General features: G+C 43.3%; 1 protein-coding gene across 1 annotated transcript in view; it reads left to right on the top strand.

The window, feature by feature from the left end:
* Nucleotides 1-25,752, top strand: part of cacna1ba (calcium channel, voltage-dependent, N type, alpha 1B subunit, a) — a gene marked incomplete at both ends in the record, with an annotated part of 174,332 nt that overhangs the window by 98,015 nt on the left and 50,565 nt on the right. The window contains 12 exons of the mRNA XM_083644732.1: nucleotides 1,398-1,470; nucleotides 1,564-1,681; nucleotides 1,872-1,939; nucleotides 3,165-3,271; nucleotides 4,729-4,794; nucleotides 7,656-8,426; nucleotides 8,516-8,691; nucleotides 10,051-10,171; nucleotides 10,757-10,886; nucleotides 12,109-12,168; nucleotides 14,791-14,897; nucleotides 18,995-19,015. Of these exons, the coding sequence (XP_083500858.1) occupies nucleotides 1,398-1,470; nucleotides 1,564-1,681; nucleotides 1,872-1,939; nucleotides 3,165-3,271; nucleotides 4,729-4,794; nucleotides 7,656-8,426; nucleotides 8,516-8,691; nucleotides 10,051-10,171; nucleotides 10,757-10,886; nucleotides 12,109-12,168; nucleotides 14,791-14,897; nucleotides 18,995-19,015 (1,818 nt within the window). The remainder of the gene's footprint in view (nucleotides 1-1,397; nucleotides 1,471-1,563; nucleotides 1,682-1,871; nucleotides 1,940-3,164; nucleotides 3,272-4,728; nucleotides 4,795-7,655; nucleotides 8,427-8,515; nucleotides 8,692-10,050; nucleotides 10,172-10,756; nucleotides 10,887-12,108; nucleotides 12,169-14,790; nucleotides 14,898-18,994; nucleotides 19,016-25,752) is intronic.

A 25,752-nucleotide genomic window follows, 5' to 3' on the forward strand; every position in this document is an offset into this window, starting at 1 on the left:
ATTAGCATGGAGGATGCCCCCTCAACTTACAAATCAATCGCAAAAAAATATTGTTAAAATATCGTATCGTTATCGTGAACCCAATATCGTGTATCGTATCGTATCGTGAACTGAGTGTATCGTGACACCCCTAATTTTTGCACAAAATATAATATATAATATAAATATAACAAACAGTGAAGGATAAAAGTGTTGCTAAATTAATTGGTATATTGACTGAGACAAGAAAACGCAATTATTGTGTTTAAAAGCGCTTAGAAACAGTGTTGTAGTCAAGTCCGAGCCCGACTCGTCTGAGTCCTGGACACATTTTCAGTACTTGTGGCTTGACTTTGATTTGAGCACTGATGACTTGGACTTGGGACTCATTTATCAAAGTGAAGAAAACGCACAGCGTAAAGTATCAGTGAGGTGCTGGTCACGGGCAAAAATCCATTGAAAAAGAGGAAACCGCACACTCTGGCTCAGATGCAAAGATTTAATAGACAGCCTTTTTGGCCTTGAAATGTTGTCTGTCTATTAAATCTTTGCATCTGAGCCAGAGTGTGCGGTTTCCTCTTTTTCATTGGACTTGGACTCAAGTAATCATGCATTCGGGCTGGGAAGTTGAGACGAGGACTCTGACTTACAGTATTTTGATAAAGACTTTTTTTATTTTTTATTGTGACATTATTCAATTTTTATGCAAGGGCAGGCACTCGTGTTCCACCTACATGTGGATTCACGTTCACACTCATGTTCAGTAGACTAACTCGGACTCGGACTCAGCTAATGTAATGGAGACTTGACTCAGACTCGACTCAGACTCTTCTTTGGTGACTTGGACTCTGACACTGCGGACTCGAGACTTGACTTGGACTCGAGATATAGTGACTTGACTACAACACTGCTTAGAAACTAAAAGTGGGAAATCCAAAACTGGGAAAGAACCCAAACAGCATTTGGCAAAAATTAAAACTGATTTCACAGGCTACTGAAAATATGTGTTCATTCCCCTGTCTTCAACTAAAGAAAAGAAACCAATACTGTATAGAAGGCAAGGGACAAATTCAGTTGCCATTGGAATTCCCTCTATCTGCGTCCCTCACATTGTGGTGGAGACATATATAATTAGGTCCCAGGAGACAGAGAGAGGGATACAAAATATCAGCATTAGCACAACTCATCCATTTGAGGAAAATAAACACTGAGATCAGCTATAAGGTCACACAGACAGCACTGAAATGCAAAATGCACTGGGCATATATTGCTCTGGGATAATATGGTGCTGTCTGCACTAGTCTGATGGACAGGAAGAGACAGTTCTCCGTTTTACAATAGCTGGAGGAGCAAATGTGGCAGTTGCGGCTCGGGAAGCTCATTACCTTCAAAGAATCTGCTTTGTTTTCTCCCCGCAGGTTTAATTTCGAGGACGAAACACCAACAACAAACTTTGATACGTTTCCAGCAGCGATTCTCACCGTTTTCCAGGTAAATTTCAACAACGCTTTTGTTTCCTTCTGTTTTAAGAGAAAGCTTCTACTGATCTCGACTCACAAACGCCCCTCTCTTCTTCCCCTCCAGATCCTAACAGGGGAGGACTGGAACGCAGTGATGTACCATGGGATTGAATCGCAGGGGGGCGTTCACAGCGGCATGTTCTCGTCCATTTACTTCATCATTCTCACTCTGTTTGGAAACTGTATCCTGCCCTATTGCTCAGAATCAATTCACCGTTGTGGCTGTCGGGGCAGCGCGACTCCACGCCGTATACCATATTGAAAATGATTTATCATTGATTTCAGAATGGCAACGAGAACTGCCACGAGTGTAAATATTGATTCTGTATTGATCGATTCTTTGATCTTTTCCTGAGACCGCAAAACAACCAGACACTCTCCTCAACGTGTTCTTGGCTATCGCGGTTGATAACCTCGCAAATGCCCAGGAACTCACCAAGGTACCGTATTTCTGTATACCCCAAGATGTCTCAGCTCTATAGGTGGAAGTAGGGGAGTATTACCTAGATAGAGCATCTCAATAACATCCCACATGCACACAATCTTTACGCTTACTTTACATCTGACCAAATGAAGACAATGAAAGTTCTTAGGACATCTGGTACCTTGGTTTTGTCAGTTTCATAATGCTGTCCTTTGTGGGAATGGGGGGCAGTTGTAGAACGCGTGACAGATGTATGGCCTGGTCAGTAACTCAAGGTAATCAACCGGTCAGATTGTTTGTAGGATTTGCGGTTGTTAATATTTCACAGCTGGGGAAGTACCGCACCTCGCTGCTTGAACACACGGTGAGCAATGTGCTTGATGGATCGCTCTATAGGGCTCAACAGTGACCGCTCACTTTTTCGCGGCTCCCGTTCCAGGAAGTGGATTTCCCACTCATAATGTATCTCAACTGACGTTTCAGAAAATACCTTATATAGAGTTTTAAGACTGGAACCAAGCCAACCAGCTACCGGATTAATCATGCACCATAAAGCATTTTGATTCGTCAATGGAGAAATTAATGGGAAATTCACTTCCTGGAGTGGACACGGAGCCGCGAAAAAGTGAGGCAGTCACTGTTGAGCTCTATTCTTACCGATCGTGGACAATGCGAGAGACTCTGTTTGCATCTACAGTATGTAGTGGACTTGTGCAGCTACAAAGCCTAAACAGGTAGTATTAGAACAAAATAAATAAGACAAATCTTAATAAAATGGGTTAGGGTTCAAAAAGTCAATTCTGTCAGAGCTTACCATTGACCCCAACAATGGTTCATTTCATTCCTGTCTTCTTTCAAATAAAAGTTGGAGAGAACATGCAAGCTTTGAATGGCTGTAATAATCATCTTCTCGTCCATTTTGCTATTGTTCATGAAACAAAATCATATCAAAAGGGAAGCAAACATAGATCTGTGATTGGCCGACAAGCTTGTTAATGATCCACACTTCAGCCAATTATTGCTGGTTGCTCAGTTCTACGCACAAGAAATGACTTCCGATGACTTGGTGATCATGTTGCTCACAGTGTATAAGCACAGAACAGAAGTATCTACCGCAGTCAACCGATCAAGGTCATCATCATCCGTGTATGTATATGGATGTATACGTGTGTGTATGTATGTGTATGTATGCGTGTATGTATGTATATGTATGTATGTACGCATTTGCACATACTCTCCAGGATGAAGAGGAGCAGGAGGAAGCCATCAACAAGAAGCTTGCCCTGCAGAAGGCCAAGGAGGTAAAGGAGGTTAGCCCCATGTCGGCCGCTAACATTTCCATCACTGCGTAAGTCACAAAGCCCGTTCAAGTCTTTCACTTTCAGACTTACCCACACACACACACACACACACACACACACACACACACAAATAGACAACAGCCAGGTCCTTGTGGTGTATAAGCTAACTCGCTAGTCATGCTAACAGTCTCTTTTTACACCTGTTTCTCTGTAGCCCTGTCTCTCTGTGTATTTACATACTGTACAATATTGTCAGAATATTAGTATATTATAGTTTGTATAGTATATCATAATTTGTTTTCCCTAGAAGACCACAGAATGTAGTACTGCAAATGTGATTGGAGAAACATCTCAAATGTGTTGAGTGAACTCCTCAGATCAAATGTCCCAGTGAAAGTTGATTTTAATCACACTGCACACACATTTATATATTCTTTGCTCTTTTATTTTTTAAGTCAGATCCCCATTCACTGTCCCGACCCCAAAAGGCTGCTAGAGTAGATTTCTGCGGGGTCCACAAGATTTTTTTTAAATAAAGCCAAAATACACATATGCAATAAATTACTAAACTGTAGGGACTCATAACTTGTTTTCTTAAGTACTACAAATACAAAATTTGTTTTCTTTACTGTCTTTCTCCTCTTTAGTCAGATATACATGTATGCAGACAGTATATTCAGAGTTGCCAGAGTGCAATTCAGCAGAGTGACCTAGTGGATAGAGAGTTCGTTCAATCCCTACAACAGCCTTTTATTTTATTTTTTCACGTTTTCTGTTTCTGTATGTTCTTTATTGAGTGTTAAGCGCAAAGTCACCAATTTCCCTTTTTTTTCTTGTTATGATGTTGCAAATCAACTATAATTGCCCAAATCAATTGCACTAAGAGAAACGCAATGTGACTTAAGAAACTATGCAAATTCAAGAAGGCGTATGAAAATCCAAAGCAAATACAACGGAACCCTGCTGCAAAAGAAGAAACGTGCTGCATAATGCCAATTTAAAGAACACATCTAAACCACGAGAGCAAATATAACAGAAGGCGTTCCAGTCAATACAACAATTTAAGGCAAACGCTCCAGGTATCAGCATTTTTGTGGTTTGCATGTGTTTTTGACTTTGCATCGTTTCTGAAATTGCAGCTCATTTCCAGCTCATGTATTTTTGCGTTGGCATTCTGCTGCAATTTCCCTTGCTGTATTTGGTTTGGCAAGTGTTTTTTGAATTTGCGTTGTTTGCTAATTGCTTTGGGCCCTCATAGTGCATTTGCACCCATCGGCCACCGTGATGATGTGTCAGGTTAGAAACGCTGAAGAGAAATGGTAACTTTGAAGCGGAATCTTTTGTCTGTAAAGAAATCCACATTCAGTCCATTTGTTTGGCGTGTGATAGGAGGAGGACAACGAAACAGAGAAATGTAGTAGAATGGTGTCTGGCTGTTTTTCTCTGACTTCATCCTATATGATGTCTCCCCCCTCCCCCATGTTTTTGTTTTGTGCATGTACAGTTTTCTAACACGCAGTCGAGGTAATGCGCACTCTAGCAGCTCATCCGTCTGCAGCGTTAACTCACTGTGAGTTATTACCTCTCTGTTACAATTTATACCATCTAAATCCTCCCGCCATCCTCCTCTCCTCTTCCAAACCCTATCCTCTTCCGGTCTCACCATTACGCCATTCGTGTTGAACTGTAACAGAGGAACCGCTCATTCTTGTCCATACCTCGTGATAGAGCTGTGTACTTGTTTCACTATTTGCCATCCCTGTGTTTTCTTTGTTTTCTTTGTTTTTTCCCTGTGATTGATTGTCTCTGTGTCTGTGATCATGTCTCTGTGTCTGTGATCATCATGGTAACTGATTGTGATTGACTTCCTTCTTTTAGAAAAGCGATTATCTACTGACCGTACCTCTCCTTTTCTGCAGATCCAGAGATACTTCATAACATTGCTCATATTACTGTACATGTGCACGGTCTATGTATATTTTCAGTGGTGATTGAGTTTCCCAAGCGGGTTGTAAACATGCAGCATCTTATTGCTTCCTGGGTAGCTTCAGGCCTGTGTTGTACAGATGAAAGGCAGAGATTGAAAGAAGCTCTGCTCAGTAGAAGCAGAGGCAGACGCCGGGTGACTCAGCAGAGACTGTTGAATGGCCAGCGTCTCTCCTTTATAGGGTTCGACTGCCGATGGCTGAAATGCAATAATAGAACCATTTACATGCCCAAAAAAAATGACAAGTATTCAGGCACGTTTTCACCAATGTGCAGGGGAGAGCATGTGCTATCAAATCAGAATAATATCCACTAAATAGGTGCAATGAGTGAAAAGCTGCCTAATAGCGCTGGTCAAAAAATAAAGCATCTTTGCGCCTGTCATGGTCACGTATATTTTATGTAAATTAGATTTATTCCTTCATTTTCCCACATAGTTGTGATTCCATGCAGATCTGATTGCACCCAGTCCAGTAACAACCAACTCCCCCAAATACATCATTGGCAGCAAAAGTAGCAGAGCAAGGGAGCGGCCTTTCTACCCAGGAATCTCAAATCAGATCTGACAACGCTCCAATCATAAAGGGGCTGCAGGGCGCGGGGGTGTTTGGTAGATTAGGCTCACAGCTGAAGCACTTTGCACTTACAATTTGTGATGAAGGGGAATATTTAGCTTGTGCACTACTCTTTTTCTGTTCAAAGGCTCGTATGCACCACAACCTCATGGAAAAGCTTTTAAAACTAGGGATGCATGGTGATATTGGCACATCGGCATCGGGCGGTAAAGGCTTTAAAATGAAGCCAAAACGAACATTTCTGCCAATATGACAGGCCGGTAAAAATGACGCTTTAATTACGCCCATGTATGGCATGTTTTACATAAGCTCAGTTTAAGTTTGAATGTATACATTTTGAAAAGCATTGTATTTGCGTCTGCATCTGCCAGTGGACCATCACGATGAGCGTATAGGCATAATAATGTGTTAATTCCACGACAGGAGATACTTGATGTTCTCTGAAATTATCTGGGAAAAATGTTTTGCATTGGCATTGGCAATGGGCCAAAAGAGTTGGAAAATATTGGCATATCGGATATCGGCAAAAAATAAATAAATCCAATAGCATGCATCCCTATCTCGAACAGTGTCTCAGTGTTTAAACTATGGGACACTAAACTGCTCCCATGAAATCCAGGCTAAAAGCATAATAATATATTAGCAGAACAATATATCAATCTAACGGTACTCCTTTACATTGGACATCTGTTCAGGAACATCTAGTCACACACATCAATATCTTTGTCTCCCATCGTCATTCATTCCTCTCAGCAAAAGCAAATTATTTGGGTGTTTTGTTGTATCGTTTTGCATCTCTACTGTGTCTCTCCCCTTGTCAGTTCTCCTGGAGCTCGTTTTCCCCCTTGTCCTTTGTTTGACTGTTTCTGTCACTTTTCAAGTTACTTGCTAGTCTCTCGCTCTGTTTGTTTCAATGTTGCTCCCTTTTATGTGTTTGTAGGAGTTATGTCTGCACCCCAGTCCATCACTACCTGAGGTAAACCCAGCCGCCTGCTAGCCAGGTGGTCGATGATGATGATGTTTTCATATGCGTAAAAAACACACATGATCATGTTCTCATCAGCTACATTCTCGGAACAAGACAGAGCTGCCATACACTCCATGTTGTGGTCTTTTCTGTTCATCCAGTGACTCCAGTCCCCATCCTTTCCATCAAGAAGCTCGAGTTCTTCTTGCTGAGGTTTTTACTGTTAGGAACATTATGCACATGCATCGCCAAGTTGATGGACCATTGAGGACATGCGGTAATCAAGAGCGACCACATATTTTGTGGAAGAAAGCTAGTTTCTCTTCCTCACTGGTAGGGTAGAGTGATAAAGTTCTCTGATGAAATATCACAAAGAGACAGCATGGCATATCAAGCAAAAATTGCATGCCTTCGGCCATTTCAAAGTCATGTATTATGTCCGACATTGACGAGGCAAAAGTAGCATGTCAGAGCATGGTCATATCATATGGCCATGCTTGGCTTCTGTTCAGGTCCATCCATGGACCAGCTCTCTCCACATTAGAGAAAGGTCCCAGTGATGTGCTGTGTTGAAAGCTTCATTGCACCTTGGTCATATTGTAAATCATTCAGCATGTAGGGTAGAGATTATGTGTGTCATCATGAGGTTTGAAATGGTATACTGCTATTTTTATTAAGCTACTGCCAATAAGGCATGAAGTATAAAGTACATACTAAATGTTTTACACCTCCAATAAAACATGTTTATCCCTTATAGAAATGACAAACTACTAACTGCTGAAAAAGCGGACCATGCAACAGTGATGAGTAGTGAATTTAGAAAATAAATTATGGGGTGTTGAATGATGCGATTTCAAAGTCCCCGCAATGTTAATTTGCCCGCTTCTTCTACCCCATCCGCAGTAAGGAGCAGCAGAAGTCGATGAAGATGATGTCGGTGTGGGAGCAGCGGGCCAACCAGCTGAGGAGGCACAACCGGGCGAGCTGCGAGGCGCTGTACAGCGAGCTGGACCCCGAGGAGCGCCTCCTCCTCTCCTCGGCCCTCCACATCCGGCCCGACATGAAGACGCACCTGGACCGGCCGCTAGTGGTGGAGCCCCGCGACGGGCCCCTGCTGGGCGGCCATCAAGACAAGCCCGAGACTGAGGGCGAGGCCGCGGGCGACCCCGCTCCTCCGCCTCAGCAGCCCCGCCGCCATCACCGCCACAGAGACCGGGACAGAGACAGAGACAAGGAAGAGACGAATGACAATGGAGAAAACGGCAAGGACGGACGGCACCATGTCCACCATAGCCGCTCCAAAGACCACGACGGCAGCCGGGGCAAGGAGGGGAAGAGCGAGAGGTCGCGCAGCCGAGAGGGAGGCAGGAGGCACCACCACCAGAGCTCGGCGGATGAAGGCGGAGGAGGAGGGGTGACGGGCGAGAGAGAGCATCGGCATCACCATTCACACCGGCAGTCCCGAGAAGGCAACGGGACGGTGAACAGCGGGGGGAGGGCCGAGCGACGGTCCCGCCATAAAGACAGCCGTTCGTCCAATAGGGACGGGGAGAGGAGTTCCAGGGGAGAGAGCGGGGCCAATGGGGAGAGGAGACGACACCGGGCTCATGGATCTAGGGGCCAATCCACAATGGAGGGAGAGGAGGCCTGCGAAAAAGACAAGACCGGTAACAGGTACAGTATGAACTGCAATGTTTTTCTGTGCCATTAGTGTTAGATATTTGAGTAGATTATTAGTATCTAAGATATTATCCCTGTTCCAGGGACAGGTCTGGTGACTCGGAGGGGGACTCCCTGGCTATCTCCCCCCAGCAGGATGGGCCAAACTGGCCTTCTGACAGACCTGAGGACTCAGACAACCAGAGGAACGTCAGACGGACCGGCCAGATTCCTCCGGTGACCATCACCTCCCCGCCTGGAGAGACCACCCTCATACCTAGTCAGTATCAACTGAGGCCAATACGATGCACATAATAATACTTAGTTACAGTACATTGTAGTTACATGACAATAAATCATGTAAGACAGTGATGTCCCAAAATGTGCCAAGCACGGCTGAGTATGACTACAACATTTCCCTGATGGTTGCTAGGTAGGTGCTCCTTCTCTGCTTAAAGGGGTGCTAATCCGTGAAATCCTCTTGGGCTTCATGTATAAAAGGCTGCGTAGATGTCACACTGAAAGACACAGTTTTTCACCGGGCGCTCTATTTAAGCTGTCAAACTCACTTGCTCATTCTCTGCTGCTGCTGCTGCTGTCCCTGCAGCTACTATTGCTGCTCCTGCTGCCTAGGCATCTCGCACCACACCACCGCTGCAGCATCCATGTGCCAGCTGTTTCTTCATGGTTCCCCACGGGGGTTACAATCGATCTCTCCCTGCTCTCGCTTTTGTTTGCCTTTTTAAATTGCACTTTGCAAGAAGTCACACAAAACAGAATCTTGACACCAAAATCAGTTTTTACATCTTCCCGGTCACAAGCTCACTTCGCTAACCGTTGGGCCACCACTGCCCCAATGTTACAGTACTTCTTCATGAGACATTTCTTTTGAATCTCTCCTCTAATTGGCTAGCTCACTCCTCTCTACTATGGAAAGTTTAAATTCTATATCAAATTCAGGCTAGCGTAATTAAAGGGGGGTTGGAAATAATTAGGTATCCCCGATATATCGGCAATCATATCGGTATCAGCCGATGTTAGTCATTTTTAACATACAGTATTAGCATTGGTCCGATGTTGCAATGTTAACATCGGCTTATTGGTATCAGCCGAAATGTTCACATTGAGAGGAAACAATGCGGTAAATCTATGATTTATTGGGCTTTTCCAAATGTTTTGGGAATGAAGAAATGCATTACTTTTTCAAATTCACAGTGTTTACATGTGTTTTTCAGTATGTACAAAATTAGATTATCATAGAAATATTTTTTTATACAGAGCATATCGACATCGGTAAATATCGGTTATCGGCCCAAATTTTCATATCTGCACCCCCCCCCCCCCCTCCCCCCAGAACTACTAATCTAGTTAGAAAAGGGCTTCCTTGTAGGTTTCAGTGTCAGTAAAGTGTAGGTGTTTGGATGAGTTGGTCCAGTGGATGTAGAGTTTTGGAGGTGTCGTGGGCCTAAATTAGGAAGAAGCATCTGCGATGGGATAACTCATCCACCTCCCTTTCCTCTCTTACAGTAGATCCAAGTCTGCCAGCACTCGTCCTATATAGCACAAGGGATTGTTACATGCAGAGCCTGTGTATTTGTCACTGTTAACAGTGCTGTAATCCAGCCATGTGCCTTCACAGTGAACAGTATCGACTGTGAAATGATGCCTATGAATGAGAAGACGCTGGAGGATCTGAGCCAGTGTGGACCCAAACCTATCCTGCCTTACAGCTCCATGTTCATCTTTGGACAGACCAATCCGTAAGTCACCTGAGCCTCCTCCTCCGTCCACTTGCTGTATGTACCTCCGTATAAGACCTACATACTGTAACAAGATGGAAGTGACGCTACACTATGGTTGGGCGATATCAGTATTTTCTGAATATGCGATTTTATCACAGTACTGTGGAAATGATATCCTGGTGACACCAAACCCAAATCGTGTGTGTGCGTGCATGTGTGTGATTGTGTATCGTATCTAACTTTACTATAGTATCCATCTATATCTACATACCTAGACACTCTCTGTACATATGGCCTTCTGTTCACTTTGTGAACTATTTGTTTTCTTCATATTTCCATATTCTTCTGATGTGTTATATATTGCATAACTCTTGATCAATCTTGAACTTGTGTCACTTGTTTCATACTGCATATATTTTATTTTATGGTAGTTATATCAAATTCATTATTTCTTCTTCACATTTCAGTATGTTGAACAGCTGATTTTTTGCACACCTGCATAATGTAGTTCATATTCTCTTTCTACATTTAAATTGGATTTCTTGACATGTTGGAATCTCTCTCCTCGCTCTCTCTCTCTCTCTCCCTCTCCCCCTACTCCAGGGTGAGGCGGCTGTGCCATTACATAGTGACCATGCGTTATTTTGAGATGTCCATCCTAGTCGTCATCGCTATGAGCAGCATCGCCTTGGCAGCAGAGGACCCTGTCTGGGCGGACGCCCCTCGCAACAATGTGAGATACTAGAAGCTCCTTAAAGGAGGTTTTGGTGGATTTTGCTGTTGGTCAACTTACCTGATAGTGAGGATGACACTCAAATCTGTGCTCCATGCTAACACTTGAGCATTTGGTGCCTACGAAAGAGGCGCACACATACAGAGGCTATTTACACCTGGCACCAACATGCATTTTGGGTGATCAGATTGCAATCGGACACCCAAAACAGGTGTCCTCTCAATCCGCATACAGTTGCTGTATGCAGATTGAGAGGACACATTGCATTTACACTTGTGTTCAATGTGGTCACAGTGTATCCCAGACCACCTCCGGAGGTGGTTTGGCCGATCAGATCCCAATCCATCTTCAATGTGTCTTGGGGGCGTTTACACCTGTACTTTCAAGTGGTACCTGATTGCAATCTGAAAACACATGTTAGTGCCAGGTGTAAATGGCCTCACAGAAGTCGGGTTTCCATCCACCTGTTTTTATGCGAAATTTCAATTTGCGCATAAAAAAACGGAGTAGAAACGCTGCAAAATTCGCAAAAGTCTCCAAATATCGCAAAAGGTTTTCACGCTTGAGGGAGGTGGAAAAGTCGGGTTTATCGATAGAAGGAAAATGCGAAACATGCAGTGGAAACAGTTTAAGCGATATTCCGTTGTCTCTCCATTCAGAAACCACACAGTTTGCCTTGATCACTGCAAAACATGACATGCCGTGTAGCCTCCACACAATAGGGCTACACACGGTACATAATGGTACGCGCAGCACAATACCCGCCGTGGAATTTAATGAAATTATATTCACTTACTATCTGCTCCGTGGATTATAATGTTATGCTTGCCGAGTCGCACCTGGTAATCCAGAAATTGCATTATGGTATCTTTGTCTACTTGTATCATCAATAAACTTTAAATGAATAATGGTAGATGTGTTTAATAGAGCTGTATATCGGGTCTAGCAGCTGATCAGCAGCTCAGACAGCCTCAAACACGAGGTGATTGACAGCTCTATAATTCGCATAACAGTAGCGGATGGAAACGCGCATTATTTCGCATTTTCTTTTGCCGACTTTCTGAAAATTCGATTAAAATTTGCGATACCTTTGGATGAAAACCCAGCTAGAGACTCATGCACATGATTACTACACACACCAACTGTTCAAAGGCAAAGGAGAATAATTAGTTTTCCTTCACTTCTCCACAGTTTGTTTCTTTACTTGAATCTCTCTGTGCAGGTGCTCAAGTATTTGGACTACGCCTTTACGGGTGTCTTCACTTTTGAAATGGTGATCAAGGTAAGCAGCTAGAACATAGAATCATTTTTGGATAATGAGTGTGACTTTGTACTGTCAGTGTCTTGCATTCACCCAGTCACTCTGTGCATGTTTATTGCAAATGGACAATTTAAATATACATGATTTTTGTAATTATGCTTTGGTGTGCGTACAAAGGTTTACTGTTACAGCGGGGGGGAAGGGGGGTGGATGGGTAGATCTTGTGCTGTTGAAAAATGGAAAACTAGATCTGAAGTGTAAAAACATTAGGCACCCCTAAGCTAAAAGAACACATAAGAGATCCCCTATTTGACAGTTTTGCCTTTATTCAGATATGACAGTAGGCAGACGGGAAAGGTGGGGAGAGAGAGAGGGGATGACATGCGGCAAAGGACCTCGGGTCGGATTTGAACCCGCATCGGCCGCAGGAAGCACCGAGCCTCCTTCATACGTGTGCTACCAGGCGAGCCACCAGGACACACAGATACCCTGTTGACTTTGACTAGACGTTTTGTTCCTGAGTATTTAACTGTGATCTTAACTATACTATATCAGAATTGATTGGCTGGTGTTTTCAACTCGATTTCATTCCCCACTTAGTGAAAATGCTTTAGTGTGATGAATGAGGACAGGACAGGGGAGTCAGAGCCAGAGCCTCGCCCTCACCGTGACATGTCATGGTGCTTTGTGGTGCACTTACCTGCCTATCTCCCATTCTGGCAGAAACTAAAAGTAATAATCCACAGAATTTTCATTTAAATAACTGTCTTTTTTGCAACTATCCATTACAAACACCAGTGTCTGGGAAATCCAAGGAAAAAGACAGTAGTCACTGTAGTACACAGTACTGGACACACTGTTTAATTGACAGGTAGTCTCTGGGAAGAGCAGTGCAGAAACATCACAGCAATGAGCGCAAAGCAACAAAGATGGAGGAAATAAAAAGGAACTCGCTGATCGTGGACCAGTCTCTCTTTTTGAGTCTTTTAATTTGATCTTCATCAAGATTTCTACCAAATAAAACTTTATCTCCAAGCTCACAGTTAAATTATACTAATTATAAGACTTGAGTCTGGTAAAGCATTCTATTCTGTTTGCCCTGTCATTAGTGAAATAAATGACAATAGTGTTCTACTGTGACAGTGTGCGAAAAGAAATATTCTGAGTAGTTCTGTTTCATATCCCTGTCTCTAATTGATTAATAAAAAAAAGGAAATATTAATTTACTCATCTCCTTACCATTTCATGAATTGCTTCATTCTTCAACATGAATTGCCTCATTGAAATGTAAATTTAATAAATTAAATATGGTTTATTTATATCAGTAATAATTAATTACCAAAATATGATATACAATGCTCCGTACATTCAATTTTTTTTTTACTTAAATTACTTTTTTCTTTTTCTTGTCCCTATACAAATTGTTTTAGTGTTTCCCACAATGGGTGAGGGTTAGTTAACTTTTGCTAGCTAAACAAAATGGCACCATATCTTGGCCAACCTGACCACAAATGTTCTATCCTGTGTTTTTATAATATGACCGGTAGGTAACAACATGAGTCTCCAGTAGCCTGTTGAGACACGTTTAGCCACGGTGAAGTTACAGTTGTTTCTCTCAACATGGGCTACAGGGGACTTTACTCTTTGATCCACAGTAGATGTGTTGTGCGGAGAGAGTCGCCTACTGGTGAAGAGATTAATAGATTAATTTGGTGGCCATTAGTACAATTACCTCCCATATAGCCTAAACAAATCCACAATAATGTAATGAAAGCGCCATATGAGAACATTATTTATTTATTTTATTACTACTACTTGCCCGATTGGGCATGAGTTGCTAGATTTACTTGCCTGACATGGCATTTTACTTGCCAAATGGGCAAACCTTATTTTTGAGCCCTGACAACACATTTTAACTTCTTGTGCAAATTTATGTAAAAAATGTATGTGCGGTCCAACAGAAAAGCATTTTTAAGGATTATTCAAATACTAATCCAAAATGGCACCACCACCTTTTGGCAGACATTGAGTCCTACAGTCAGAAATATTCTGGTGTTGAGATACATATATACATTATAGCTGCTATATTATTATAGCTTTGTCTCCAGGTAGGACGATACCAGGGGTCAGCAACCTATGCCACCACCACTAGGGCAGTGGCATGGCAGCGCACAGTAGCAATAAGTGCGCAATAGATTTTTTTTTTGGTAGAAATGTTGAAGTGCAGTGCCAAAACCATTTCACAGCCATTTGCAGTTGCGCGGCCTGTTATTTAGGAGATTTACGGTAGTGACCCACTCTACTCTGCCTCTGATTGGTTGCCTTCCATGGCAGCAGACAGCAGATGAAAAATGCCAGCACGGAAGACAGAGAAAGACCGTGCTGTGTATGTTGTATAGTGCTCTCATTCCAATGTCCTGATTTTGGATGGAATACCATTACAGATCCACATTAAAATTTTGATGTACGAGTCATTAATCTTGGTGTGGCACACTGATTGACAAGCAAATTTGAAAATGGCACTTCATATCAAAAAGGTTGTCGACCCCTGGACTATACAATAAGATATGATGGACTTCACTAGCTGACTTAAAGGAATGAGGAAGAGTATGGTGTACTGTAACAGTGGTGTGTTTGTTGCAGATGGTGGACCTGGGCCTGCTGCTTCATCCTGGTGCCTACTTCAGGGACCTGTGGAACATTCTGGATTTCATAGTGGTCAGTGGGGCGCTGGTGGCTTTTGCATTTTCGTAAGTCCAATAACTCAAACACCTTTCTCTTTGAATGAGCAATGGTTGTGTTCATATTTACAAAGTTCTATTGGTTGGTTATAAGTATCTGCCAGGTTTTACTCTTGTGTTCATATTTATATTGTATACTTTGCAATTTTTGCGTTGTGTTTCAAATTTGTATGAATGTTATGAGAGGTCTGGAAGCACATCCTGGAAGCGAGGTGTGTGTGTGTGTGTGTGTGTGTGTGTGTGTGTGTGTGTGTGTGTGTGTGTGTGTGTGTGTGTGTGTGTGTGTGTGTGTGTGTGCTCGTGCGTGCGTGCGTGCGTTATATCGTACATCTGTGTGTGTGTGTTATGTCGTGCTATGTGTGTTATTGACATGGTCCTCTTCCCCATTTCTGTGCTGGGATCGTTTTGAAGGAGCTTCATGGGGTAATGCCTCCTCTCCCTCTCTCATCTTGCCTGTCTACGTATCTGTGTGTCTGTGTGTGTGTGTGTGTGTGTGTGTGTGTGTGTGTGTGTGTGTGTGTGTGTGTGTGTGTGTGTCTGTGTGTGTGTGTGTGTGTGTGTGTGTGTGTGTGTGTGTGTGTGTGTGTGTGTGTGTGTGTGTGAGAGAGAGAGAGAGAGCTAACACGGCTTACACTGCAAAAACAAGTAATTTCATCACATGTTCACTCTTTAAACTGTATTTGTTTGGTGAAAAAAGAAAAAGAAAAATGGTGAAAAACCTCCCTGGGGAGGCGACCAGGAGGCATTAGATACTCGAACCACCTCAACTGGCTCCTTTCTATGCAATGGAGAAGCCGCTCTACTCTCACGGGTGACCACGCTTCTCATCCTATCCCTAAGGGAGATAGCAGCCACCCTCCTGAGGAAACCCATAGTGAACCAGACCCATAGTTCATGACCATAGGTGATGGTTGGGATGAAGATCGACCAGTAGAACGAGAACTTTGCCTTCTGGCTCCGGTCTATTTTCATCATAACGGTGCGGTAAAGCGAACGCAATACCGCTCCTCCTGCTCCGATTCTCCGGCCCATCTTCATGCTCCATCATCCCCTCATTGGAGAACAAGGCTCCCTCACTTGGCATAAGGACTCACTCCCTACTCAGAGTGGGCAGTGGGCACGCCACTGGGTTCCTGCTGAGAACCATGGCCTCAGATGTGAAAACGGAGTTTGTGTTTGTGAAAGTGGAGGCGGAGAGAGGATAGGTTGTGGGCGTGAGGGATGTATTGAGACAGAGCCATTATCTCATGTTCTTTGGCAGATTTCTAACTTATTTTACTTATTTCAAAGGAAAAAGCCAGCTTGGATACTAAAGCCCCAAACGCACTGGGAGCGAAACGACGCGCGTCAATTTCTGCCCCTATAGCACACTGCAAGCATCAGATCTGAAAATGGTCTACACCACAGAATGACAGAACCAGCAGGATTTTGGGGGAAAGGCCACTAATTTATATGTAGGCAGGCACAATGGCCAATGAAAAAAAAGTTGTTATACCGTAGTTTTGGGCCGCTGTCAGTCAGAGGCTGTAATTAATCGTTCCACCTGTCCATCATGCAGTGCTGCGGGAGGATGAAAAAATGAAGTCTGTCCAAACTTTTTACCGATCTAATCTCATCATGAGATGCAGGGAAATATATTTTAGTAGCCGATGTGTTTAGAAGAGCATTCTCACTTTGATCAGACAGTCTTGCTATTGTAGTGTAGCGTTATATTTTACATGCTTGCTATATTTAAACTGCTGTGAGATTTGTTTGCTGAGCATATGACGGACGGCGGGGATGAAAGTCGCTGCGTGGAGAGAGAGAGAGAGAGGGGGGGGGGGGGGCTCAGAGCACTTTGGTCCTTGCTGGATCCTCATTTGACGCTCCAAAATGGAAACAGGTTGGGAGTACGGGCGTCCAGGAAGTTTGACACGCATCAGAACGCTCTTGGTGCGCGTTCGGCCGTTCAAAACAACGGGTGGGCTTCAAAACGTGAGCGTCAGACGCTCCCAGTGCGTTTGGGGCTCTGCACTCTTACAAGTATAATTTGCTTTTTTGGTCTACCCACGTCCCGTCAACCTGCCTTGTCTACTTCTAGTTGAGGTGGTGATTTCCAACGTTTCCCAGAACAAAGCCCCTTCCTCAATAGACCCTTTTCACGGTGGCCATTTTTTGTCCCAAAGGCAGGATAAACACAGGTGTACCAAAACATTAATTAGGGTTTCCGACTTCCAGTCCATTTTGGTGTTCCAGTGCTGGGGCCCTAATTAGTGAGTTGGTTGCACCTGTGTTTATCCTGTCTTTTAGACACAAAATGGCAACTGTGAAAAGGGTCTATTCCCATCATAGCTTTGGTCTATCTATTTTGTCTACAATAGAGAAATGGGTCTCTCTCCTCTTCTACTGTATGATGGATTCCCACCTCTATGATTGTGGCACGCCTCTTGGTGCAAAATGCCGGCTCTACAAGGAAGTCCTTGCTCTTTGATTCTGAGGAACTGACACCAAAACCTGATGTTTTAAAAGCTGAAACATTTTCTGATATCAAACTCCATTGTGATCTGCTGGAAACATCTCAACGTGACGCATTGTCTGTGATTGGCCAGATATTCACGAGAACAAGATAAATACACCAAGCAAACATATTGCAAGATGCATTAGCTGTACTTTTAACCAAATTAAAGTGTTTTGGATTGTATTTTCCTCTGAAAAGACCTATATGAGGTGAAATTACTTGTTAAGATGCGTGTGTTTTTTGCAGTGCGTACTGTTGTGCCTGGGACATATTCACAACATGTCGTCGTCCATCGTCTCCCACCTTCCCACATCTTAAGCCTCATCTGCTTGGCTAGAGACCCTCTTCTCCATGCTCCCCTCCACCATAGAGGGCCATGTCACCTCCGTCTGTTCACCATCCTCCTCCCCTCTCGCCTCTCTGAGGCATTCTCACCAGCGCCTCGCCGGAGTAATGGATGTGCTGCTTGGACTGGAATGATACCATCAATTTCACATTTTCTATTATTAATTCACCAAAGGCACACTAATGTAGCGGCCGAGCTGCCGCCGGAGGGCATGAGTACACTCCCAGTGAATATCCGTCTTCCCTGTTGATCCCAGCATGCCCATTAGATTAGACTGTTTGACACATATGCCGTCACCCATAGGTTTTTAGCGACTGCTCTATGACCATGCTGTCACGTCATTTCCATGTATTATGTAGTATGTGCTGCTACGCCTACGCTACTTTGGCCTGTATCTGTCAAACTCAGTGTCACAGATAGGGATGTATATGATGGCTTGGTTCCAAACCTGTGCTGGATAGCTTTTGTGAGTTCTTTCTGTGGTTTGTTTTTAGCACTACTTAGGCGCCAGATGGGTGGGGGTTAGCTGCGCGCAGCAAAGACACTCACAAGAAAGTCACTTTTGCCCACTTTCCTGCGACAATCTACCCAACACTGTCTGAGTTTCTCTGATGCGTTCAACTCCACCCATCCGCTTCAAACCAACCCCCGAGGATTATTCGCAAATGCTATGTGACCCCCCCTCCCAGGCCACTCCCATATCGGCGGTGACAGTCAGGAAGTACTGTTTGATGGACAGCCGTCACTCATCCTCCATGCATGTCTCCGGAGCAGCTTGTTGCGCCTGCCATCCATCGACTGACCGCCTGTGGCCAGGAGGATGATGAGCCACAGCGCTGAGTCTGTGAATCTGCCTCATCTCTCCCCCCTTTTTCTACCGGAACCACCCGGAGGGCCGTCTGCAGCCTTTCCGGATGCATTTCACATTTCAAGTGCCAGGAGTAACTGACAGACTTGATTTGTGCGTTTGTTCTTCAATGATAGGCTACCTCCAAAAATAACAGGCACATTCAGCATCCAATCACCTTTTATTTTCTGTCATTATGCCCTATTTAGTCCATGTAGTCCATTCTCTACTGGGACTTAAGTCACCCAACTTTGCTACCAATCATCATATATTTCGACTGTCATCCATCCACAGAAACTATTATGGTGTTTTGTCATTTGATGCAAACATATTTTTTATTTTGTTTGTGCGTGCGTGTGTGAAGCATCCATAAATGTGCTGTACCTTGTGTTTTACCACTGTTTTCCCCCAATTAGATCGCAACAAGGTGTGAACAGGTGGGGAACCCCCCTATACTGTCCCCCTCCCTCACCCCCATACCCAAAACCCCACCTTACCTCACCCCCTTCCCCTACTCCAATCCCCTCGATCTCTCATTCTTCTTCTGCTTAGATCAGTTCCATGTATACTGTAACAACAATAACCCCATACTGCAGTGAGTCACATGCCTTTTCAACACAACGGGAATCTTTATCTGATAGCTTTCAACTGAAACCTGCCTCTGTCCCTTAAATCGTTTCAACGGCTTTATTCCAAACATGCAAAAAAGCCATTTTCTGGGGTGAAAAATCTTTATAACTTACAGTATTTACTATCTAATCACTTAAATAGTACCCAAAGGGCCAATGTGGAGTTTACATTAATGCCACCAATGACTGAAAGAGGTCAGTTCAGGTGTTTTTTTTTTATTGTTCATATCTATATATGGAATTAAACTCTTCATTTAATAATGAAAAAAAAATATTCACCAAGTGTCTATAATATATAAACTATATATATATATATATATATATATATATGACAACTAAATAGTTGTCAAGTAAACAACAATGTCTGCGGCCGTTGCCTGCTGTCGAGGCTGTTTTAAATTCATTAAAAATACCAATTACTTGGAAATCCGAACGGCACACTGCTTGGAGGGCATTTATTCAAAGGGGTTTATTTTTCTTCTTTTTACGTTTGCCCAACTGGAGTAACTAGCTAAAGATTCAGGCTGATATACGTTGGACTTGGTCTTTTGTGATTGGTTGGAATTCCCCTGGGTGGATCCGTCATAGAAATTACTCAAACAGAGTGCAATCTCAGACTAGAAGCTGGAAATGAGTGTATGAGTTGACAATTCAGTCTGAATATCAGACTACCTGTTTCGCATAAATGCACTTTGTATTAGAATCTATTAGATGCTTTTAAGCTTGATGATAGATTACCTCTATATGGGGGTGGACAATATAAGGGAAACACCTAAAAATCTATGAATATGAAGTACCTAATAAGGAGTAGGGCTAACCTTCAGTCGGACTATTGGTTACTGGACCTTTCTTCGTGAGGAGAAAGACGGTTGAAATCTACTTTCTATAAAGGTCTTCTATAAAGAGTTTCATTCTTCCTTCATCCTGGTGCTCATTCTTGAATTTGTTTGGCCGTGTGTATGGGGGCATCTTGGAATATCAGAACATAAAGGGAACAGTGCACCCTAGGGTGCCCCTGGTTATGTCAAATGGCCTCATATTCTCTGGCTGTTATATGACCATGTAGAGCAATCACCAGCCCTAATGACTGCCTTCAATCACCAGCCCTAATGACTGCCTTTGTGCTTGTGATTTAGGTACCTCAAAATTACAGGGGCAGGAAAGAAGTATGATTTTCCCCTCCCATGAGACAAAATGACTATATATAATTATTATTATAGTGTGTGTATGTATGTATGTATATATATATATATATATATATATATGTGTGTGTGTGTGTGTGTGTGTGTGTGTGTGTGTGTGTGTGTGTGTGTGTGTGTGTGTGTGTGTGTATCTATCTGCAGGGGTTGATAGTTTTGTTGATCAATATCAGTGACTCGTAATCTTAATGTCCCTTTAAAGTCCTTTTTCATGAGGTGTTTCTGTGCCATGTACGCTATAACCCTGTAGCGTTCTTACAATCATTAAAATACCCTGAAAACACAACTTAAACTTGCCATTAAAGCTCTCCCATTTGTGAATTTACACCAGCATCAAAGGCATCGTTTGTTTCTTGGTGTTGCGAGCTGAAAAGGTTGAGAGCAACTTTTCTGGCTTGCTGAGCAACACAATCCATAGTCAGAGAGAGAGAGAGAGAGAGAGAGAGAGAGAGAGATTGGAGAAGAGTGAAGATAAAAATAGAGCAGTAGTGCTGAGACAGTAGAAGAGGGATTTTATGTCCAGGGCCCAGCTCTCTGTTCTCGTTCCAGGAAGATGATGAACAGCCTTGGCCTCAGCCACCTTTGAAGCTGATGTCCTTATTATCAATTTAACCCCACTCTTAGGGAGGGTTATGTCACATCTCAGGCCCTATAGGAACTCCAGAACAATAGTCCCAGTGTTACAGAGGCTCTGCATCAGGGAGAGACTAGCCCTACCCTTGTGGCCTGTATACCCAGAATGCCTTGCGGTCCGAAGAACGTCCGTCGGGATGACGGAGGAACATAGCAACGCCATGAAACTCTTCAAACATTTGTCATTGCATTTTCGTTTGTAAGGATGTTGGTTATTACAGTACAGTTAGGGTTAGGCAAGTAAAACAACCTGGTTACGGTTAAGATTAGGGCTTGGTCATGGTTAAATTATAAAAACATTTGTCTGAGGTTGTAGTTGGGGCTTGTGGAGGAGGGGTCATTAGACGTTTGCCTGCAATTGTGTAATTGTTTATTTAGGATCCCCATTAGTCATTACCGCAGTAACCATTAAATTCATGATGATTGATGGTTGGTTTATTACGGTTATGGTTAGGCAAGTAAAACAACTTGGTTAAGGCTAGATCATGGTAGAAAGAAAACCCTAACCTTAACTTAAGTTGTTTTACTTGCCTGCCATAACAGTAATAACCAACATCCTTCAAACAAAAACACAAATACAACGAAAGATGTTTGAAGAGTTTCATTCATGTTTCTCTATTCCACCCGTCACCCCGACGGGAGCTCGGCCGTCTTTGGACCGCAAGGCATTCTGGGTATGGTACCCCACAAGGGGTAGGGCTATATAGTCTCTACCTCTGCGTCACCGTGCGTTTTCTCCTACTCCTTCAATCTCCCTGGGGGAAGGGGTGTTCTTTGAAAGCTATCAGAATGTCTTGTGTGGTTATTCCCCCAACTGTCTGGCCTAACGACTTCTGGACCTACTTGACTGTGAAAGCATGCTAGACTAATGTGCATCAGAGCATGAAGCTGCTTGCATGCGGGTGTTGTTAAGAGTAGAGAGATCTCAAGAGGGCCGAAAGAGAGAAAACAAGACACGGCACCGTCACATCACACGGGTGCCATCATGCTGCTTTGGGAATAGCCCACACTACCCAGCAAACATCGTCTTGACCGTGACGTCACCAGACGATAGAATTGTGGTTTGGCATCTACCATCTAAGTCTGACGTTCTCTCCACGTTCCTCCAAAGTAACGTTTAGACTGTCACTTCAAAACAAAAAATATTGATCTCATATTGCTTTGAAAACACCACATGTAGGTGTCTTTTGTGTTTTTGTTGAATAAAATGACATTGGATTGACAATTTACCTGTTGTGTGATCAGATAGACATGCACTCCATGTGCAATGACGACTTTTATTGAACGCCCTTTTCTTTTTTAATATGAAAACACGTTTATGTCATATAAGTGCAAGTGTCTCTTGCTATGGGCTTGTATTTATCACAAACTTCCTGAATCCTGTGGTATTGTCCCATTTCTCTTGCCGTAACTCAGTGTTGTGGGTTTTGGATTTGCTATGCTGTCTGCTAAAATGGTCAAGTCACGTTGGCTACATTATCGTAAATGATATAAATATACCTGTCTCATCGCTGGTTGAAATCAGCGAGGCAGCTAGCCTAGCGATGCAACTTCGGACCGTCGTGTCAAAATGCGAAGTTCTCAATGTTAAGCATCTCTATATAGGACCAAATCCGTAGTATTTCTAACTAATTCCGTGGCCTAATGGATAAGACACAGGACTCCGAAGCGAGCGCCGCAGGGTCGAATCCCCGATTTCGATGTAGCAAAAATCGTTGAATCTGGAGGTACAGTAGGCTATCTGCAATGCTGCTGCATGCACACTGTGCAGTTTTGTATCTGAATATCTGAATATAGCCGTTGTGGGAGCGGCATATTTCAAGGTTGTGGGGAAGTAGACGAATTACGTCGCTACGATTTCCATTTGAGATATACTTTTAGACCCTGACTAGATGTAGTGGTTTGACGTGCAGCAGACGGTCGTTATACTGAAAATGTTTGTTGGGTAGTGTCCTCTAGTAAGAGAGTGGCGTCAGCGGAGGACCAAAATGCAAGAATCATTAGCCAATGAACAGCCAGGAATGGGTCTCGCGCTACTTTTGCATGCTAAAATAAAGCCGATAATGTACAATTTGATTCATTTCAAGGGATGAAAAACCCTTTCAAAGTACAACACTGTCTATTTTGTTGCAACTCGACAGTGCTGCTTTTTTTACTGAAGAGTTCCACTTTCTACTTCCTGGAAAAAAACTGGTCCATTGGAGTGAATGGAGATGTCAGAACTCTTCTATTATAGGCTCTGGCCCACACCTAATAGGCAGTGCTTCTCCAAATGGGGTTATTTAGCAAGAACTGATCCTAATTAGAGAGAATACAAATAACGACTCTAATCAGAGGTTTCACTCTCACCGCTATTATCTCTCCATGTACTGAGGAGACGGGGTGCGTTCACGCCAAGCATGTTTGGAGCGGTTTGTTTAAACTCGATTACACCTTTAGTTCAGAAAATGCGGGTCTCACCCCTCCTCCCACTCTGGAACTCTGGTGTGGTTCCTAATCTGAATAAAATGCAGGAAATGACCCCATAACACGAGGGAGTATCAGAATCAGAATCAGAATCAGAAAGACTTTAATGATCCCCGGGGGGAAATTGGGACAAGTTACAGTAGCTCGCTCACAGAACACGCATACCATAAAATAAACAGTAGTAAATGCGATAGTAAGCAAATAAGCAGAATAAGGAGAATAAGAACACAACATAGCATAGAATAAACAGTAGTAAATGCGATAGAAGCAAAAATAAGTAGTCTAAAGTAAGCAAAATACGTAGAGTAAGTATACATTACATGCCAATTATCTTTATTGCACACTGGACTTATATTAAGTCGGCTTGCCCTATATGTTACACGTGGCTCAGCCAGGCACAGTTAACCTATCGGCTGGCTCAGTCTCAGGGAGACTGAGCATCTCCGAGGTGCTCTTTTAAGAGAGGTATGGGTGTAAGGAGACGATAGCCAGCAGTTCCTCATGCTTGAAAAGCCTAGCATAACCGAATGACCCAAGGGTAGATTTCAGTCTGCACTGGTCATATATACAGTAGCTATTTCTTCATGTGTTCTTAATCTTAACTAATAGAAACCCCATGGTCAGTTTTGACCAAAATCTCTAACCTCATGGGATGTCAGGTCACCAAAACGCTGTCCACTAAACAAGCTACCGGTACTTGTAAGTCCATGTGCATTTTGCTTACAAGCCCAGTTGGGCTGTGTCAACCCAAGGACCTTTCAAAGAAGGAAAAGACATCACTCACGTCACAGCGTTCCAATTTTGCATTGGGGCCAGCCTTTGGGGCCAGTTCTCTTGAAGGGAATGGGGCGGCCATGGTAAGTCCACTATAAGCTGTCATACCTGTGTCGTTTCACCTTTGATTGAAAAATGCTTCCACCAGATTAAAGAAATAAATACAACTGGTCCCAATGCAAAATGTGAACGCTGTGATGTGACTGATGTCTTTTGCTTCTTTATAGGTTCCTTGTGTGAACCCCAAGCAAAAATGTAAACCCCCCCATGTACAGTAGCACTGTGGTGGGTGTACACCAGTGAGAGACATAAAACATGAGTGATTTACTGATGGGAGTTCTGCGGCCGTATTCTGTCAATGTTGGCCTTGTTGGATTCATATTTCTGTCATCTTGTGACATGCGGAGATGCTTACAAGATTGTTCCTCGAACAGCAGACAGGATGCACAGACTGCAGTGTTTAGCTGATTTATTGGGACAAGAAGGGACAAGAGCCACTCCTGTAAACTAAGGTGTTGCGGGTGATTGGCTCTTTATTGAAGCGTGGCTTTAATTATATGCATGCTATATTAATGTAATTTCATAAACCCTCAGTGTCTTTTGCTTAGGGTGTTTACCCGCAAACCTCATTATAGCTTTTGCTCCCTTAATGTGAGCTACCGGTATATGGTAAGACGGGACCTGTGACATTTGCTATCTGCACATTCTATTTTACCCAGAGTCTCTTCTATCCTGCTGATTCAGCACAGGCACATCAGAAGCTGTAGGGAACACTAAAATCTTTCCAAGAGCTTATTAATGAAATTCTGCAAAGAACTCCTGACGTGTTATTTCAGAAGATTGTTTTTTTCCCCTTACTTTGTGGTTAGAATTTCAGATTCTGCTCCTTCTTGTCATTTGTCGTTTAAGACTCTGTCCTCTATGTCTGACATCCTCTTTTCCATTCTACTTCTCTCATGGTTGTTTCACCACCCCAGTTTAAGGAGGAGCGTTGCTCAGTTTAAGATAGGTCATACAGGTTATGAGGCAACTTGATCTCAGATCAGCACTCCCATTCAAAGCTTCTTTAAGATAAATAGCCTTGATGCACATGTCTTTAAGTGTGACCATATTTGCATGCTATGTTGAAATGGAGCTCACGTTAAACCACTTGATTTGCATGTGCTAAAATGCAGATTTCTGACCGGGCGATTCATGTAATCCAGGATTACCTGATACACATAGGCTGGTTCATGTAATCCAGGATTACCTGATACACATTAGCTACCGTAGGTTAGAAGAGGCATGTCCCTGTGTGAGTTTGCTTCTATCATGGGACGGCTTTAGCTCAGGAGGTAGAGCGGGTCGGCCAATGACGCAAGGGTTGGCGGTTCGATCCCCGCTCCCTCCCAGCTGCTGTCGTTGTGTCCTTGGGCAAGACACTTAACCCCAAATTGCTCCCGATGGTGTGTAGGCACCCTGCGTGGCAGCCTG

This window comes from Poromitra crassiceps (assembly GCF_964638095.1).
Source record: "Poromitra crassiceps genome assembly, chromosome: 10".
NCBI lineage: Eukaryota > Metazoa > Chordata > Actinopteri > Beryciformes > Melamphaidae > Poromitra > Poromitra crassiceps.